At 46.0% G+C, this 20898-nt stretch overlaps 1 protein-coding gene across 3 annotated transcripts in view; it reads right to left on the bottom strand.

The window, feature by feature from the left end:
• Nucleotides 1–20898, bottom strand: part of PSEN2 (presenilin 2) — a 575466-nt gene that overhangs the window by 65707 nt on the left and 488861 nt on the right. For 2 of the 3 annotated variants that reach the window (XM_085611985.1, XM_085611986.1), the window contains one exon: nt 6606–6724. In XM_085611985.1, the coding sequence (XP_085468111.1) occupies nt 6606–6724 (119 nt within the window). Of the gene's footprint in view, nt 1–1787; nt 2027–6605; nt 6725–20898 lie in introns of those variants that run through there. The other variant, XM_085611987.1, reaches the window with a different exon arrangement.

The following is a 20898-nucleotide window of genomic DNA, read 5'->3' as shown; positions in this document are numbered from 1 at the left end:
CTCTCCATGATGTGTCTTGTTTCTAGTGCCCATCCTGCCTGACATCCATGGTCATCTTGCTGCTCCTGCCCTGCCCCCTTACCCCCAGCCCTCTGTTTCCATGTGCAGACCCCTATTCCCTCCCTCTTGGCTTGTCTGTTCCATTGTAATGCCCCTGATCCATCCCTCCTGCCCTTTATGGTCTGTTATGCTGCAGCTTTCACTCCTGTCTGTCCATTATGGTCAGCTAGCTACCATTGCCTCTTTCCCCTCTGTTCTCTGTTGTTCATGTGCATGGTCCTGTCCCCTCCCTATTGCTTTCTATGGATTGTTGTGCTGCATTCCCGTCCCGCATGCGCTGTGTGGTGTATTGTGCTGCTGCAAACCCTGATGCCTGCCCTGTAGGGTCCCTTTGGTGCACCTCTCCATGTCCCTCCTGTCCTCTGTTATCCGAGTCCATGTCCCTACCCCAATTCCTCCTGCCTACCATGATCCAATGTACCATACTTGCGAACATTTTGAACTTGGTAAGAGGGAGATTTTGAAAAAAAACTGGGGTATTGATTTTCCCCTTTGAGTTACATTGAAAAAGAGGAGATTGTAGACAGGAGACAGATCAAATAAAGCCCATTTGAGCTTAAAAACATTGGACGTTTCCTGGCTGAAACGGGTCTGTTGGCATGTATGGTTGTACTACCACTGCCTCTTCCTTATGCCCACAATATTCTATTATATTGCCACAGCCTCTCTTGCCAGTCCTGTATTGTTGGTTTGTTGCCCCTGCCCCCCTTTCCACTGCTCTCCATAGTCTGTTGTGCTGCCACTGCCCTTCCTGCCTGCCCAGTGTGGTAAAATTGTTGCCTCTGCACTCTCCTACCTGCCTTCAATTTTCAGAGTCCGTGCCCCTGGTCTCTGCCTCTCAACAGTATCCCAATGAAAAACTAGATTGCTAACATTCTATATTTATTACAAAAGTGTGGAACGCCTGACGTCATCTTGATGTAATCAAAACTGTAATACCTAGAGTATTTCCTTTAGAAATTACATATATGAGAGGGTCTTATTTGCATCAAAATTATGGTTAGTGCTCTAAAAAACTAATATGAGGACATATTTTCTGAGTTTTCAAATAGCAACAAAGAACTTTTAAATTATTTGTAATCTTTATGTTTTTTTATCCAGTTGACTACTTGATTAAATGTTGCCGCAATATTCATATATAACAGAGGCTGCACCACCTCGCTAATCGCGGATTGCTGCGTAGGGGGTCCTGGTCTGCCCCTTATGATGGACTTGCCTGGAGCTTTCAGGCGTGGATGCCGATATATGGAACATGAATATTGCGGCCCATTGAGGGATTAATTTAAAGACGGCTGTTGACTTTTTTCAAACTACGATGGTTTTGATGAACTACCATGACCAGAATACATCTGGAGGCTATTACTGTGGTTGGCCCAGATGAGGGAGGGGCCAATGACATAAAGGTCAACAGCACAAACATTCACGCAATTTCCCCGAGAAGAAGGTCAGGAGACTGAAACACGTAGGGATATTATCATGTTCCGGCTTAAATAAAATGCAGGATTACTGAAAGCCGAGTGCGCCTCTAATCCTTTGTAGGGGTTTTAGGAGACAAGGGTACCCCGATATGTGAACCTGGGGTGATAATGAAGAGTTAAGAACAATGGTTCAAGGATGGCCCAAAAGGGTCCAATAGAAAAGGTGACCCAGGCAGGGTCACTTGTTTTTTAAGATAAGTGAAATCAATTCCGTAGGGAGCAGGAGACAAAGTACGTAAAGGGTCATGTAGGTCAAAAGATAGCAGGTATTTATTTAAACAAAGTCAATTTTAGAATGCTCACAAAATAAGAAAAGCGTGGTGTGAAATAGTGATAGTAGTTTTTAAAAAGACATCGCATTGACAACAATATAGTAGTTGAATTCCATAATTGATCTTTACAAGTTATAAAGAATTCATGTTGTGGGGTGGTCGACGGCGTTTCGAACCCAATTATTGGGGTTCATCTTCAGGACAGTGGTGAGCATGCTGAAATTAAAGAGGGGGGAAGGGGGATGGGAACACATTTGTTTAAGACCCTGTGTATATGTAAACAAACACATTACTGCATACATTCTAGTAAATACAACAATAGCTCCCTAGAAGGAAAAAAGGAAAATAATTCTTACATTTGGTAGGCATTATAATCATGCATTTAAAACAAATTATCAAGAATTAGTGCTTGGAGTCCATAAAAAAAGACAAAAAATTGAGTCAAAAGGCGAGAGGGCAAAATTGCAAAAGTAGGTATTTGTTTAAATTAAATTAAGGGATGACAACGTATGGCGCTAGATTTTACCAGCTAAGACATGGCATTTCAAAAAGAGTAACAGGTGGTGCTAATTAGATGAAGTCCGGTGCTGAGAGCAGTCACAAAAAGCAGCTAATTAAATAAACTTGGTTTACTACTGGCAGTGAATCCGAAGCAAGCACACTATAAAAAATGAAGGCACAGGGGTGACTTGCTTAATTCTATTCGAAAAAGCTGTCAGTGTTACAGGGATAAGTGAGGGAAAAAGGGGGCTGAATTAATCTGTCTAACATGGATGAAACAGGGAGCACATGTGAAAGCATTCCGGCAAAGAACCATGAAGTGTCTAAGGTCAAGTGAGGGGCAAAACACTTACTATTTTGAAGTTAAACTGCCCGTAAAGTTCCTAGAGTCTCCAAAGTGGGAGGCAGGGGCTTCAAAGGCTGTATTGAATGAGAGCCAGAGTGTGGAAAAATTAACTGTAGTTGGGAAATGAATAATGGGATGGGTGTGAGGGATTTAAACACAAGTGAGAAACTTACTTAATTATTTGAAAACAAGCAGCTTGGCAGTACATAGATCCGCCTGGAGAATGTAATTCTGAAATGTAGAGAGATGTGAAATATGAGCTCCATAGGTGATGTGCTCTGCGAAGTTATTATTAGCTCAGGGGAAGAGACCGGAGAAAACTTACTTCTTTAGAGGGGCGACAGGGCAGTGAATGGGAGCCTGAGGCCGAGCAGTCAGAGACGTCCTGCAGCTGTTGGGGCTGGCTGATGAATGCGGAAATAGCGTTGCTAGCCTGTGTGTTTTATAGTAGGGCTCAGCTGGAGGGAGCCTCGGGGCAAAGCTAATTAGTGAAAGAATAGCGCACGTGAAGTTAATTGTTTAAAGGAACCTGCAGCTGAGTGATTCAAAATAGGTGTGTTGTAATTCTGCCTCTAGTGGATTTATCGGTAGTGAATTAATGAAAGTAAATAAATAGGAGAGTTTAAAGTTTATGCAAGAAGCATGTTAGGGGTTTGTAAACGAAGGATAGTAACAATTAATGAATTTTGGGCTGCAGGGAGGGCCATATGGACTAATCTGAGTCAGCCTGGGTTAAACAGTGACCAAAAATGCACACAATATAAAAAGGGGAATGTAAACATGAATGAAACATAATAGTACATATATTCAGTTTTGCAAGGATTTCTAAGTGATACTAGAATGTGCGTAGTATAAAAGGGAATGTAAACATGAATAAAACATAATACATATATTCAGTTTTGCAAGGATTCTAAGTGATACTAGAATCTGTATGCTGAGAACAAAAACTTGAAGAATGTCTGTCATTCTGTGGAGGGTAGTCTGTAGAGACAAGAGTTTTTTCTAATCCTTTGTAGGACACGTGAGGATTGTTTTCTGATGTTTTGGCGGCGCCGGTCCAGCGCCGTTACGGAAGCTGCACCACCTCGCTAATCGCAGATTGCTGCGTAGGGGGTCCTGGTCTGCCCCTTATGATGGACTTGCCAGGAGCTTTCAGGCGTGGATGCCGATATATGGAACATGAATATTGCGGCCTATTGAGGGATTAATTTAAAGACGGCTGTTGACTTTTTTCAAGCTACGATGGTTTTGATGAACTGCCATGACCAGAATACATCTGGAGGCTATTACTGTGGTTGGCCCAGATGAGGGAGGGGCCAATGACATAAAGGTCAACAGCACAAACATTCTTGCAATTTCCCCGAGAAGAAGGTCAGTAGACTGAAACGCGTAGGGCTATTATCATGTTACGGCTTAAATAAAATGCAGGACTACTGAAAGCCGAGTGCGCCTCTAATCCTTTGTAGGACACGTGAGGATTGTTTTCTGATATATATATATTTATATATATATATATATATATATATATATATTTATATTATCTACTGGCGGTGCGCGCACGGTGAAAAACCTGAAAAAAAAATTAATTAATAAATACATAACTTAGCATTTAAAAAACCTTGCAAATTCACTTAAAAAACCATAGGTTTCACACATGTTATAGTTAGCTGGACATTTCACTCGTAAAAAACCAATGAAATTCCCCCGTTCTAGTTAGTGCAGGCAACTATAACTCACGCGACCGCAATCCTCTGCCGATGACGTCAGATATTACATCACTGATAACATATGTGTCTTTATGAAAAATAAATATTTGTAAGATATGTATAGCTAAAGATTAATGGAAGAAGAGATGGGTAAATAAGTGTCTAAATACTGTGATGTAATATCTGACGTCATCAGCAGAGGATTGCGGTCGCGTGAGTTATAGTTGCCTGCACTAACTATAACGGGGGAATTTCATTGGTTTTTTAAGAGTGAAATGTCCAGCTAACTATAACATGTGTGAAACCTATGGTTTTTTAAGTGAATTTGCAAGGTTTTTTAAATGCTAATTCGTAACTATAACGTGTGTGAAACCTATGGTTTTTTCAGTGAATATATATATAGATAGATATATAGATAGATATATAGATATATTGATATATATATATATATAGATATATATATATCTCTCTCTTTCTCTCTCTCTCTCCTTACCGGTATAAGCTGTCTTGAACACATTTATGAGCTGGTGACTTCCAGGCTGCATACAGATCTACAATAGGATCAGCGACCAGCTATTTCCTAAGACTGTTACTTAAGAGATGTAGTTTATAGACGTACATGGCCCAGTAGTCACGTCAACAGCATGATCTGCCTTGCATAGACCGGTAGCAGGGGGTAAGTCATGCCCTCCCATACCCTCCACACAATGCAGTCACACAGATTAGCTTAACAGATGAATGCACTAACTATAACACATAGTATGGGCTTTCTTTGTGCCTACTTCTTTTACCATCGATCAGCTATGGGGTGGGCTATGTGACAATACTCTCAGAAAAGAATATACCTAAACTGTGGATACACTGGGAGCTCTCAACACAGCATTCTGCTCCAATAATGGAGCAGCACCAGGTCAAGAGTGAAACATAACTGAAAATGGCAGAGTTGTTATATCCAGATGCCAAGAACTGATACAAGCATTTGCACAGCCAATAAACCCATATGTGACTTATAGACTTTGAAGCATGGTTGAAGTTTTTATCCAAAAAAAGCCTTTAACGTGTCTGCTCAAGCCATTTTGTAGGTGCGCCCATCATGAATGCTTGCACCTACAAATGGAAGTGGGCACTTTTTTCCATTCTTAGTTATTGATTTGAGCAGGAACTGTAGCTGAAAATAAAAGTAAGTGTGCAGAAGGGTCTTTTTTGCAGGGTGGCAGGCTGGTACAGAAACAAATGTGGGGGGGGGAAGATAACAATGGGGAGGATGGAGAACAAAGAAACTGAATACAGCGAAACAGGGAGGGGAGTTATGGCGTAGCCACCGAGGTTGGGTACAGTGAAGCCAGGGTGGTATGGATGGCAAACCAACACGAGGGAAGGAGAGACAGAGAAACAACACTGTTGTGAAAAAGTACCACAGAAGTCAAGGGTGGGGGAGCCAACAAGGGGAGAGAAAGATAAACATGGACTGCAGGAGGAGAGACGTACAGGAGGGAGACAACAAAAACACTTGCACTGTCATGGATTGCTTAACACTAAAGAAAAAATAAGTGCTTGAAAAGCAAGTGGTGGAAGGAAAGATGCTAGCCAATCATAGCGATGGTAAAGAGGCAATGTTCGGCAGGGGAGAGGAGTTGGCCTAATGGCTAGGGCGTTCGACCTCAAATCTGGGGAACTGGGTTCTAGTCTAGGCAAGGACGCGCAACATCCTGTGATTCAGGCCAAATCACTTAATCTCCCAGTGCCTGACAAAAATGAATGTGTCCTCATGTAACGCAACTGGTGCTTGTGTAAAGCGCTCTGATACCCAATACCTTTGGGTCAAGTTTGTGCTATATAAAACTCCATAAAATAACAAAAATAAAAAAATTCAAAATGTTCCATGGGATGGACAAACACAAACTGACAAGCTGGGACTCGAATTGGAAGCTGGCAAATGGGAGTAACAAGGAAAGCCAACTAATGGTAAGCAATGGGTAAGCTCCAAGCCCTGCATGTTCTTGGTAAGCACCAATATGCCTTGCAACAGACAGTGCATGTGCTGTCTGGTAGGCTTGACCTAAAAAGAGCCCTTTACAGAGAGTGTACACACAATTTTAGCGTTGCTTTCTTCACATATCTGTTATTTCCTTTCTACCTTGTGCATGTCTACATTCTTTTCAATGAAAGCCCAATGTAGCATTATTTGATTTTGCAAAACTCCCGCTCCCCAAAAAAGAAAATGTTACACAATTTGACTTACGATGAGGATTGCTACAAAGCAAGCCAGTGTAGTGTTCCAGTCTCCATTACCAGTTGCAGCTGCTTTGCCTACCAGCACACTGTAAAATATAAAGTCTCCAAGTCCAAGTTTGACACCTCCTGTTGCAAAAAGAAACATTAAAAAATACATGATTTACAAAGGTTTCTCAGATTTTTCTGGGTTTGCAGAATCCTGGCACCACAACATTTTACACCTATTTTAAAAGAAGAATTGTATATATATATATATTTTTAGATTATTTTTTTTTTTGTGGGATTTTTGTAAGAGGTACGTGAACTGGAGAAGAGCAAGATGCTACGGACGACCAGGTACTACATACTCATCATTAATATTATGCAAACTTTACTATTCCTTAGCACATTTGTTTTTAAGTACCCCATTTGCGTTTTCATGCTCTGTTTAGAACTCTAAAGAAAACGGCAACTTTGTTGAGAGCCTGGCCACAATTTTTGATCCCATTTCAGGATGTTGTCAAACTAGCCTTCTGGCTACAGTCTAGGGCTAAGTCTGAAACTGTCAGCACATTTTTAACCATTTTTCTGCCATGACTCTGCATCCTTCAGTGCCAGACATCCTTTAAAATGTTTGCACCGAGCTTGTTCAAACTTGGCAGGAGCGCTTCCATTAGTATTTTTGCCTATAATCCATATATACCTTGTAGAGGCTTACTTGGTACACATTTATAAGGAGGGGGCAGTGGAGGGGCGTGTGTGTGTGTCTGTCTATATATATGTATATTCAATGAATAAATCAAAAGGTTAAAGATTAGTTATAGTTGGGAAAACTTTGTTTATTCTTTCAACACAAACCAAACGTAAACTACATAAACATTAGAAATTCTGAAGTTATAGTTATACCTTAAATTTATAATTTATACACCACCTTAAAATTACTATAATTGTATTTATTCTTTCTATACAAACCAAACTTAAAGTACACAAACATTAGAAATTCTAATGTTATATTATACCCTAAATGTATAATGTACGCACCATCTTCAAATTACCCTAATTCGTGCACCTCCATACAAAACTCGCTAGCCAAAATACATTAGTTATAACTCACACCTTCTCAGTGACTGCTTATACCCTTTCATATGACATCACTTATAGCATGTTAAAGATAGCATTCCTAACAAGACTCATGCCATGTCTAATGACATTATTTAAAAACCACCGTGCTCGATAGAGTGGTGAGGTATAGTGAGTGGCAAGTGAGTTGACAACCGTGTGTACGGAGGTGTGTGAGTTTTAGTAATTTGAAGATGGCGTTTAAATTATAAATTAAAGGTATAGCTATAACTTTTGAATTTCTAATGTTTGTGTAGTTTAAGTTTGATTTGTAGAGAATGAATAAATAAAGTTTCCCTAACTATTACTAATCTTTAACCTTTGTTTTTTTTCATCGAATTTTAATCGCTTTTTTTTTTTTTAAATTAAAAAAAGGGCTTCAATCATGGAGTGGAGTGTCGTACAGTGTAGTATCATACAGTGGAGTGTCATAGAATGAAGTAGAGTGCAGTGACAGAGTGGAATAGTGTATTGTGGAATAGCATAAAGGAACATACCATAGAAAGGAGTGATGTATAGTACAGTAGACTCGCGTAGAGTGGTGGGGCGTACAGTAGAGTGCCATACAGTGTATAGTGTAGATTTAAATAGCGTAGAATGAAATGGCGTAGAGTGGAGTGGGGTAGGGTGAGTGGCCTAGAGTGGAATGGCATATAGTGGAGTGGCTTAGAGTGGCATAGAGTTTAGTGGCACAGATTAGAATAGTGTACATTGGAGTGGTGTAAAGTTGAGTGGCATAGAGTGGAGAAAAATGGAGTAGAGTAGAGTGAAGTGGCATAGTGTGCAGTGACGTAGAATGGAGTGGCATAAAGTGGGGTGGAGTAGAGTGTAATCGCATACAGTGGACTAGTGTAGCATGGTGTGGAGTGGCATCCAGTATAGTGACATGGTGGAGTGGAATAACGCAGAGTGGAGTTACGTACAGTGTAGAGGCATAGAGTGCAGTGGCAGAGTGGAGTGGAGTGGCATAAAGTGGAGTGGCGTGGAGTGGCATATGGCACAGTGGCATAGAGTAGAGTGGTGCAGAATGGAATAGCTCAGAGTAGAGTAGCAAAGAGTGGAATAGCAGAGTGGAGTAGAAAGGAATAGCTAGGAGTACTGTGGCATAGAGTGGAATAGCACAGAGTGGCGTACAGTATAATAGTGTAGAGTGGACTTTTATAAATCTACGCTTTGCAGTTTTATCACTATGCTATAGATTTTTTGCCAATTCTCAATATCTTACTGTCATCTGAATGAAAATCTACAACAAATCAAACACTAACAGACGTGCTCTTAGTCCTTCACGAATACTCCAGTGGGTTATCTACTTGGCTGAAAATCCACTAGAGTATGTGTTGTGGAAATGGGTATAAGCACACCTTTAATTTTTTTTCTCAATTGGAAATGTCTACATTTACACTCAAGTTACATAAGGAGTTGTGCCCTTACCTTTTCACAGGCATGCCTTAGAACGGGAAACTATCTGAAAATGTTTATGACGCACTACAAAATTACAAGTTCTGGATGTTCACTGTATTTGGCACAGTGAGCTCCAGAAAGCTAATTTTAACTCACTACCCATAAACCTAAGAAGGCAGAAAATCTATAGAACTAGTGGATTTTCCACTCTGGCAAGTGCACTTGCACTTTGAAAACTCTATCAATCTAAGCTATGAACTATGCTGTGCAATTGCTGAGTCCCCTATGGCGGTCTTTGCACACGTGCTTCATTTAAATACTCAAAAATCCTTTGCGATTGTGGCCCTCAACAAACTTGGTCTCCATATTCACAAAGAATTGTATTCCACAGAAAATAGAAATGGCTGCAAAAGCTTGAAAATGTCAATAGATAACCATCATGATGCCAGACAAGAAATGCGGATGACAGCCTACTCTCTATCGAGACTCAGACGTGTGGAAGACGGTATCCAATTCCCTGCAAGCATCCAATGCGCATGTACTCCTTTTCAGTAAAATTAAATAGAAACTGAAGCATAATCTCTGAGATTTAATGGGGAGTACCGTCCGTCACCAAGCTTGAAACGGAGTCAAATACAGAGCTTGTACAGCAGTCAACAACACCTCATGTGAAAGTGCAATGGGGTCACAATTCATCAGAAATATGTCTGACAGAAATTGTCAGCATGATTTGGGCCCTATTATAGGTTGAATGGAGCATATGTCAGGGTGGGAAGTCAACCTCATTATAACTGGTCCAGACCCAGGTGCAGGCACACCCGACATGTTATACGAGCAGGGCTGGCTTCTGTCATGGCCGAGCACCAATTTTCAGAGGCGTAAGATGCTTTGTTAGACCTGGTACCATTGGCGTGAGTCTCCCTTCCATTTTTACTGATTGCCTCCTCTGTTTTTGATCTGTTTGCTGGTTTTAGATGCTTTGGGCACTGTGCCACTGCTATTCAGTGCCACAGTGCAAATGCTCACTATGTTAAATTGATGATTAGTGCAAATGCTCCCTATGTTAAATTGATGTATTGATTAGTGTCTCCATGATTGGGTTATTTGATTTACATGTCAGCCCCTAGTATAGTGCACCATGTGTGCCCAGGGCTTGTACATCAAATGCTGCTGGTGGGCTTGCAGCACTGGTTGTGCCACCCACAGAAGCAGCTTGTAAAGTGTGTCTCAGGCCTGCCATTGCAGAGCCTGTGTACAGTCTAGAACTGCCATGCTGACTGGGTAAATGCACCCACTTACCAGTCCCAAAACCTTCCCTTTTCTTTATATCAGACACCCCTAAGGTAGGCCCAAGGGCACGGTGCATTGTAAGGATAAGGTAGGACATGCCCTGGTGTGTGTGGCATGTCCTAATAGTGCATTTTAGCCATTTTCGTTTTTCACTATTGCAAGCCTACCAGTCCCCATTGGCCACAATGGGCAGTTTGATTATAACACCTTATAATCCTAACTGACCCAGGAAACATGGTAGAAATTCGAGTTTAGTATGCCTGAACTCAGAATGATAAAATACATCTTTTAGTAAAGTTGGTTTTAACATTCTGTGTTTGAAAATACCACTTTCAGAAAGTAGGTATTTTCTTACCTAACCATCCAGCCTGCCTCTGCTAACTTGTGTATTGTGTGCCTGGGTTTGCGAGTGACAGGGGCTGGGGGATTCCAGGAGGCAGGGTGAGTCAGCACAGGGCTGAATAGACCTATCTGCATGTAGAGTGGTGGGAGGAGATAGCACCTGGGCCTGAATAGGGCTGTGCCTGCCTTTCACAATACTGGCTCCACCTCCTGTGGTGTGTCTGATGTCCCTGGCCCACACTGTCAGAGGAAAGAAGGAATCCTGTCAACAAAGTGCTCCAGGACTGCACAGAACTGGTTTGGGCTGGGTACAGGCCCCTCTGCCTCCAGAGGACAAAGGATTTAGTAGTATAAATATGGGGACCCAGACCCCAAGACTTTAGATCACTTCTGGAACAACAAGACAAACCTCTGCCATGGAGAAGAACCAAGGAAGCTGTAGGAGTTGGACTGCCCCCTGCCAGTGTGCTGTGTGTTGGGTTGGCCTGCAGTGGTGTCTTCATTTCCAAGGAGAGTAGAAGGAACATTTGAAGAACTTTCATCATCTAGCAGAATATTACTCCAAGGGCTTGATTTTCCTCCTGACCGAAGTCTCAGGGATACCAGACTTCACTCCTTCTGTTTGCTTGCATCTGGAACTTGCTGTTCTAGTGCTACAGAAAGAATCTGCAACACCGACGCCGGCGAGCGACGCCGTAATCTGCAACGAAGTCCTGAGCGCTGCTCCAACTTGCAACATAGACCCGACACCGGCCGCCGTGCCCCATCGACGCCAGCGAACGACATCGTAAGCCTGACATAGCCATGAGCGCTGCTCCGACATGCGACGCCGGCCCGATGCCTGCTGCTGTGCCGCATCGACTCCGAACTCATCATCTCAGAGCTGATTGTCGACGTGGATGGTCAAGAATCCATTGACATCGTGACATCGTACGGAACCGTGGTTTCGGCACCATTGTGACGTCACCTCCTCTCCGGTCAGGAACCGATGCCTCCCCTGCCTGTGCAAGCATCCAGGTCCCGACGTATCATCTCCCCCGAAGCAAGGAACTGATGCCGCAGCGCCAACGCCGCGGCACCTCCCCGACACCGTGAGCTGTCTTTGTTTTTGCTTTTCCAAGGTACTCTTCTTTGTGGGTCTGTTTTGACTCCGGGCCCGACGCCGGGCACCTCGCGGTGGGCGCCGTACTTTGGGATTTCTTTGATGTCGTGATAACTCCAGTTGGGGTGATCTGTTGCTAAAGGCTGCTTTTAAGTGAATAACGTATTTTTAAACTATTTCTACCATTTTGAAAAATTATTGAGTACAGTATTGTGGATTTTTGTCGTTTATGGTCTTGTGATAAATCTATATAAAGAAAACTTATTTTTATAAAACCTGTGTGGTGTCCATCTCTAGTGTTTTCACTGTATTACTGTATGTGTTCACAAATGCTTAACACACTGCCTCTGAGATAAGCCTGTCTGCTTGTGCCAAGCTACCAAGGGGGTGAGCAGGGGTTATCCAGTAGTGTAATCCCCTTTCCCTGACTTAGAAGCAAGGGTCCCTATTGGGTCAAAGGTACCTACCTCTGCCAACTAGAGACCCCCAGTTCTAACATGCTGTATGCATTAAGTTCATGCAGAAAGACGAGTCCCTGTCACCTGGCTCCAGTGCTGCAGGTGCCGTTTTTAACGCCCCTTCAGCCTGCTTTCTTGCACTACCATCTCCTCTAACCCTCCGCTGCCATCAATATTAACCTCCCTTCAACAAACTCGGCACCAACGTGAAATGCTTATCTGTGCATAATTCAGGTGAGTGGGGGTGGTGCAGAGATGTGTTCCAAGGTCAGTCACTACTTTTCTTTTTTTTTTTTTAAACATTTTTATTTGCATTTTCATTAATTGGTACATTGTTCCGCATATTGAGATAAAAAAAGAACTGTACGTCATTACATATATCCTTATACAAATTGAGTACACCCATTTGCCACGGACGGTATGTGGGAATAAGTCTCGCTCCCCAGTGTTGGGCAATGCTTCGTTTTGCTACCATCAGGCCCAACGTCGCCCATCCTTGGGCCAAATGGTTAAGGTCTGTAGGTTCCCAGATATTCAAAAGACATCTCTTAGGTTCCGGTTCAATGGTAGCATCGCCCAACCGCGAGATGGTGCGCATGACTGTTTCCCAGTATGGTTTGATCCCAGGGCAGTCCCATATTATGTGATCGAAAGTACTCAGCCCCCCCACATCGCCGCAGACAGAGAGGCATGTCAGCGCGTCCCATAGCTGTTTGTGTGTAGTAGAAGAATTTTGAGTTGTACTAGCTTTAATTCAGAGGGGATTGCCACCTCTCGCGGGACACAAGTGCCTCCTGCCAGTCTGTCTCGTCTGGTTCCCCTATGTCGGTCTGCCATCTGTCCCTGAGGGTTTTTGTGGGGTCCGGTTGGTTATTTATAATTTTGCGATATATTTGAGAAATCGCTTTTTTTGTCATGTAGTCCCTCAATCTTTCCTCTAGAGGGGAGGCCTCTGGGAGCTCAGTACCCGGTGGGATGAGTTTCGTCAGTGCGTTGCTGATCTGCATGTATCGGAAAGTTTCAGTCGATGCCATCCCGTATGTTTCCTGAAGCTGAGTGAGTGAAATGATCTTTCCCTTTTTCCACAAATTCCCAACCCAGGAGATACCAATTAGGTCCCATTGTCGAAATCCCTTGCTGTTTCGTAATTTGCCTAAGCGTCGGGTTTCCCAAAGTGGTGTAGTTTGTGTCAATACCCCCTCCCAACCAAGTGTGCGGAATGCGATGAACCAGACTCGTACCGTGTGTGCAACTGGTCCTATAAGGTTAGGTCCCCGATGTTTATTGTAAAGCACTCCCATGACGCCCCCCACACAGAGGACGAATCTGTCCATTCGGAATGCCGGTTCCTCCGGTGGGACATGGAGCCATTGGTTTATCACGGTGAGCTGTGATGCCCAATAGTATAGTTCGGAAGAGCGATTCCGCCATCGTAGCAGCTCTTCACTAGTTTATGCATCGCTATACGGGCGGGTTTCCCATCTCAGAGGAGATTGCTAACTTCGGTTTCAATTGCTTTAAAATAGTTATGGGGAACGGAAAACAGGGTATTTTGCAGGGCGTACAGGAACTTAGGGAGCGCCTTCATTTTGAAGAGGGCCGCTCTTCCCAACAACGTCAAAGGCAGGGAGCGCCAGTGCTTCACGTCCTGTCGGAACCTACTCAGGGGTTCAAGGAGATATTTTCCATGAACTGCTCAGGCTGTGGTGTTATATGAAGCCCTAGATATTTAAACCCGTCTTCCGCTATCTGTATTTCACTGCCTCTTGGTAGTCTGGGAGGAGGGCCTCGAAGCACATATAGCAGTGATTTCACCCAGTTAATGGTATACCTAGAAACCTTACCGTATGCTGCGCAAATATCTAGGAGGCAATTAATGGAGCGTGCGGGGGATGCCATGTATAACAATACATCGTCCGCATATAAGGAAATGCGGTCCTCCCATCCCTCCGCCCATTTAAGCCCCCGAATGACCGGATCCCATCTTATCCAAGCCGCCAATGGCTCAAACACCAGTGCAAAGAGGAGTGGTGATAAGGGACAGCCTTATCTTGTCCCCCTGACCAAGGGGAAATATGCTGAGATGTGGCCATTCACCACTACATGCGCCAAGGGTTTCATTTATAACAGTTGTACCCATGCACAAAACTTGGGGCTGAAGCCCAGGTGTCGGAGGACTGCAAAAAGAAAAGGCCATTCGACTAGATCAAATGCCATACATGCATCCAGAGAGAGGATGACAGCGTCTTCTTCTGTAAGTGATATACGTGCCAAGACACCATGCAGCCGCCGCAGGTTAAGTGCCGTATTGCGACCTGGCATGAACCCTGACTGGTCCGAGTGCACAAGCTTTTTGAGATAGGGTAGCAGTCTAGTGGCCAACAGCTTTGCCAATATTTTGGCTTCCTCATTGAGCAACGAAAGTGGCGGGTAAGAGGTCCATTCCTGTGGTTGTTTACCGGGTTTAGGAATGGCCACTATCATCGCCAGACGTTGGTCCCTGGGAAGTTCTTTCCATTTCAGACTGTCTGTGAACATTTCTAGCAGGTGTGGCGCTAGGTGAGTCGCCGCTTTTTGTACATTTCAATAGGTATCCCATTAGGACCTAGAGCCCTTCCTGTGTTTAGTGCACCGATTGCTGGTGTTAGCTCCTCAGCCCTCAGATCTGCTTCTAGTTCCAGTTGTTTGCTAGGGGCAAGTGTAGGCATCTGAATATCTTTGAGAAACGCAAGATTGTCGTCTATTGTGGCTGTGGCGTTAGGCATATTCACTGTCTCGTAGTGACGTGCAAGCGCCTCAGCTATCTGTTGGGGATCTGTTGTAATGAGTCCATTGTCTAGCCTCAGCTGCATCACACAGCGACTAGCAGTCTGCCGATTATCTAACCAGGCTATAAGCTTACCCGCTTTGTCTCCAACCTCATAAATAGTGTGCAGTGTTTTGGTGTGCCTAACCTTCGCATCTTCCTACTCCTGTTTGGCCAAGTTCAATCTGTGTGCAATGGTGTCATTGGCATCCGAGGCGTGTTCTGCTTCCGAGTGGCCCACCTCCCTCGAGAGAGCCTCTAAGCGGCTTGATTGTTCCTGTTTGTGGCTTGTGATCGGTGAGATGGAACCTGCAGTACCGCTTTATATGCCTCTCACAAAGTAGTCGGGGATGTGACTGAGTGCTTGTTTTCCTCAAGGTACTGTCTCGTGGTTGTTTGGAGACCCTTCCATATCTTCGGGTTTTTTAGGAACCCTGGGTAGATTGGAAAAATGCATCGTTGTACTAGTGTTTGAGAGGAGTATTTGAGTAAGACAGGGGAGTGGTCGGAAATGCCCCTGGGCAAATGTGATACCTCTAGTATCCTCTCTAGGCCCGTCGCCAATGTGAGAATATAATCTATTCGCGATAGACTGTCGTGCACTCCTGACCAGAAGGTGCATTGACACTCTTGTGGAAACCGTGATTGCTAAGCATCCACAAGGCCAAAGGCATCAAGGAATTCTGATAGCCGAGGTGTGTCCCACTTCGATCCCGTTTTTTTTTTTGGTCTATGGCAGGGTCTACTGTGGCATTGAAGTCGCCCCCTATTATCAATTCACCTTGTGGGAGTGCAAGCAGGAAGGCATCCAGGGCAGGAAAAAGTCACCTGGTGCAGAGCTGGCAGGATGTAGACAGACACCAGGTTGTATGGACGCCCCTCCCATTGACACGCTACGGCCGCAAAACGGCCTTGAGTGTCGGACCAAGACCAATTACAATGATTGGGAAGCGTTTGTTGACCAGGACACCCACACCTCGAGAACAGGAGGAGAATTCAGAGTGTGCCACCATTTGGAAACCCCACCTGTCCTTGGCTTTGCAAGCCGAGCCAACCAGGTGGGATTCTTGGATCAGAGCCACTGCCGGTGCCTGGCCCTTAAGCCCTCTCTTTATCTTATCCCCCAGGCTGTTTACATTCCAGGATATTCCAGAGAGAGGGGGGCCCTTCGTATCAGAAGTCGTTGAGTGTGTAGCCGAGGAGCTGGCCAGGGCAACCGCCTGCATCATGGATTACGTAGTGTATGGGAGAACAAAAAGAGCATTGTAATACAAACAACATATCAATATTTTGTATGTACCTATTGATCTCGCAGTGTACCTGTAAATTGCAAAAACCCAAAACATGAATCTGATCCCATCCCCCCTCCCTGCTCGGCGGACTTACAACTACCCACCACCCAAACTTTGCAGAGTGCTTTGTCCCCATAACTTGTATTGCGTGCGGGGGGGGGGGGGGGAGAAGAGGATAAGTTCCAAGATCACACCAAACCATCCCCATGGTTAAGACAGAGTGCATCGGCTAAATGGTTCAGGAACCATCTTCAGTCCATGACAGCGGCGACGCCGGGTAGTGCTGGATGTACAATGTTCCTGGCCATGAGCGCCGAGTCTTTGCAAATAGGTCAGTCACCCTATGGGCCTGCATGTCTGGGATATGGAGTCCTACCCCACAACAGTCACAAATCACCAGAGTCAAATTGTGTTCTTAGTGTCCACCCTTCTCCTGCCTTGGGTCCTCTGTTACTTCCAGGTCCTCAGAGTTTGGGGGCGTCTCCCCCCATAGCCGACGCTGCTGTTTCTTTCCCAGTCTTTTAGGTCCAGACGCCGGGCGCCATCCCTCCAGCCAGTCATGAGCCTCTTCAGGAGTTTCAAAGAACCAAACTTTTCCTTCAGCCTCCACCCGCAGCGTCGCCTGGAAGAGCATAGAGTACTTCAACTCTCGGGCCCTCATTTCCTTCTTCACCTCCAGAAAGATGCGGCATTGTTTGTTCACCGCTGCTGTACAGTCCAGAAAAAATGTAACAGTATAGTTCTCAATTCGGATTGGAGGAGCAATACGCGCCGTTTGAAGGATTGCATCTCGATCAAGGAAGTTGAAGATGCGGGCGAGTATGGGCCTGGGGGGCCCCGGGTCGAGGTCTGACTCCCGGTACCCTATGGGCCCGTTCAACGGAGAAGAAGTTTGACAGAGGCCGCAGCTGATTCTTTATGAGGTCCTCAACAGAGAGGTCCAAGGAAGGGCCCCCTGTTGTTTCCGGCACGCCAACAATGCGGACATGGTTACGCCTCGATCGTCCTTCCTGGTCGTCGAGCTTTGCCGCCGTCAGCTTATAATCTGCTTCCAGTTCCTTGACCTGACGCTGTAGAGCAGCTGTGTCCGTGGAGAGGGTTTTGGAAGTCTGCGCGAATCAGTGAGATATCGGTAGAGATTGATCCCACGGAGGTTTGAAGCCGAGTCAAGGTGGTAATAATGTCCTGTAAGGTGACCTCTGCGGGTTTATCAGTCTGAAGGCTTTCCTCTCGTCTAGTTTGTGACCTAGACTGGTCCGGCAAGTCTTTATTATAGGCGTATTTATCTAGTTTAAGTTGCTGCACTGTTCGTTGACCTCGGCCCCCCCATCTTTACCCGGCCTTCGTGATCCACCTTAGACCGCGTGGGTGGGAGGCAGTAAACGCTGCTGCGTGCCTGCGGGACAAACTGCCACTCGCGGCCTTTCTGTTTTCCTGCTGCCCTTCCTTCGCAGCAGGAGCAGAAATATGCTCAATGGAGGTCTGTCGGTAGTGGGCCTGTTCGTGTTCTGGACCCTGCTCAGTGCCCCATGACTCGCTCTGGCAACATATAGATGTGGTTGAGCTGCGACAGGGTTATTTGCTATAGGACTGGTCCCTCTGCTCAAATAGTAGATGTCTCTGCGTTCTTGACCCCTCAGTCGTCCCGTGCCCCCACATAGCCAATTTCATGTGTCCCTGCCTGCAATAAGATGGTCCCTGAACAGGGCGTAGGCCTTCACGTGCCTGGGCCGGTGGTGCGCCGCGTTTGATGCAGTTTTGGTGCTTGTACGGTGGTTGGCGCTCTGGAGATAGTCCCAGCCCCCAGCACAGTCCGCGTCACCCCAGAGAGCAGCTCCACAGTTGCCCCAGGTCCCGATGGTTGTGTGCTGTCTTCACTATGTATGGGTAAACAGGCACGTGCGTGAGCGCCTGGAGGTTCCCCGCCATATGCCAGGGGACTGGGTGGGGGGGTGGTTGGTGGCAAACATGACTTGTGGTCCACGGTACTAGTCCAGCCCTTCCTGGAGGGCATGCATTCAATATCAGCCCCCTCTCCCAGTGAAGCAAGTTTCAAAACGGTCCTCCACCAGCAGGCCACAACCGGAGGGGTTTGCTGTCCCGCTACCGGGCCGGCCCTCAGGCAGACACAGCTCTGGTTTCCCTGCACCTTACTTGATCGGGCAAGTACCCATCTCTCCTCAGAATTCAGTCAGTGTGCAGGCGCCCGCAGCCAGAATGCTTCACGAGCGGCAGCGCGTCTGCTCAATCGCACCACTGATCTCTGCCGTAGCCGCTCGCGGGTATTAGCCTACGCAACACCCCTGCCTCACTGAGTGCCACAGGCCGCGTCTCCTCCCCACGACGTAGGCAGCGTTGTCATCGGGCGCTTGGGGCTCGGAAGCAGATCATTGGAATCCTTGATGTTTCCAACGCTTAATTCACCATCATTGAAGCGTCTTGCGCCATCGGATCTATGGTCGGATTATTAGGGAGGTCATCCCGATCGTGGAGCCTCTCTAGGCAGCGGCCATTTGCTTGGGTCGCTAGCCACGCCCCCAGTCACTACTCTTAATGCAATCCGCCTAGGCCTGACCTCTCTCCACAAAAGAGGCTCCCTGCTGGCTCCTTTAGTTTACCAGCAGAAAGGGTGCCAAATTGCTTTCCACCCATGGCTCTACCCTGGCAAAGGCTGACTCTGTAGGTGTGCACATCTGTGAAAAACGCATCACCCGAATATATCATTTCAAATGCTGATCTGTATGTCTGTGACATCTGGATGTGTATACTCTCATGGGAAATGTTAAAATAGATGGACCAGGGCCTAACAAGCGTTTATAGAGCAAGTTATATAACATATTATATCACTAGCCTTGATTGCGGCCACCGTTGACATCAGGTGTAGGAGAGTAGGATCTGCTTCTTATTGTTACCCCCACTTTTTGCTGATGTTTCACTGTTTTTCGACTTTAGTCTGGCTGAGGCCCTGCTAACCAGGATCCCACCCTAGCTGCTTCCTCTCCAAATAGATTACCAGTACTTTAGGTACACTACAGATTGGATTCTGGGGTACCCTTATAAGTCCCTAGTAAATGGTATACTATGTACCCAGGGCATAGGTACCCCAAAGGCCTACCCGGGCCTGCAGCATGTATTATGCCACCCCTGGGAAGCCTTCCAAAATGACACCACAGGACTGCTACTGCAGCCTGGGTAAGGTGGTGCATGCACCCCTTACTGAGATATAGGTTCACTATATCTCTCCATATCACTGCACATATAAACCTATCAGTCACCCCTATGGCAGGCCTTACTAATCCTGAAGTCAGGGTGCTGGGTTTTATGTGAGAGGGTGCCCATGCCCCTCTGCAGCCTCCGGAACCTTTATTCCAGTGTTGTTTGTGATGCAGCCAAACCATATACTCTTAAGTGCATTATAACCAAACAGTAAATGCTAACTTTGGGATGGCTGCACGGAAACATGTTGTGTTTGGTGTCAAACACCTTGGAATCATACCCCCACAACAGTAACTGCTGAGGGAGTATGATCCCACCTTTCTAGAGGGAGAGACATGACAGCACCGATACCCGGTACCAGCTAACAGAGCCCTGCATTCACAAAATGGATGCTGCCAGCCACAGACACGAGTCTGCCCTCCTGCTGCTGGACGAAACTCCGGCAGGGGAGGCCTGGACAATAGGTTTCCTGTCACAGGGAGGTGTCAGCACTTCCCAGACAGGCTTTAGTGTATTGGGGCTGGGTGGGTGCACTCCAAGAGTGCTTTGAAGTCTGCACTGGGGGTACATTTGGTGTCTCTGTGCATAGTCCAGCTCAAACTGGTTGCAGGGGCTACAAGCCCCTGCTCTAGAGTTTGTCCCACCCCTTCCTTGGGAACCCCTAGCAATAGGACTTTAGATTACACCTTGACAAAACTCTGATACTGAATCCTGGAACTTCGACGATCTACATTGAACTAGATGACTGAAGAATCTCCCTTGGAGTAAAGGAGTTACTCCCCTGCAAGGCAGGCACCAAAGACGCATCTGTCTGGTTTGCATCTCCGAAGCTCCCGCCGGACTCCAAAGAATTTCGCAACACAGGAGGTGGGTTTCCGTGGTCTCTGAGGTCGATCTGTGCACTAAGCAATTCAGAGGCCTGTATCCCTCGTGGAACACCGTGCAACCCGAGCCCCTGGACACTGTGACCATTTGCAGAAGCATCAGCTTTCCAACGACTCCTGCAGCTGAGCTTTGGGTTACTTGTAGCCCTGACCCCGAGCAGCATTTGCACCAAAGATTGCCTGCCTACACTCCACGAGTGTTCCGTGAGCTGGCCCTTTGTGTTTTCTCTCGAGGTCTCTTCGCGATCTCTGGCCCGTCGACTGGTGGGTCCCTGTGAAGGCAACTTTAACTTTAATTGGGCTTACCTGGTTGCTCCAGACGTGCCCTGACTCTCCATCGCTTGGGGAGTCCCCAGGACCTTGATGCTCCGCACCGAAGCATCTTTTCTCTTCCTGCGTGGGTTGCTGTTG

The sequence above is a fragment of the Triturus cristatus genome, chromosome 6, assembly GCF_964204655.1.
Source record: "Triturus cristatus chromosome 6, aTriCri1.1, whole genome shotgun sequence".
NCBI lineage: Eukaryota > Metazoa > Chordata > Amphibia > Caudata > Salamandridae > Triturus > Triturus cristatus.
The sequence above is the reverse complement of the archived record's forward strand: the minus strand, read 5'-3'. Positions and strand labels throughout refer to the sequence as shown.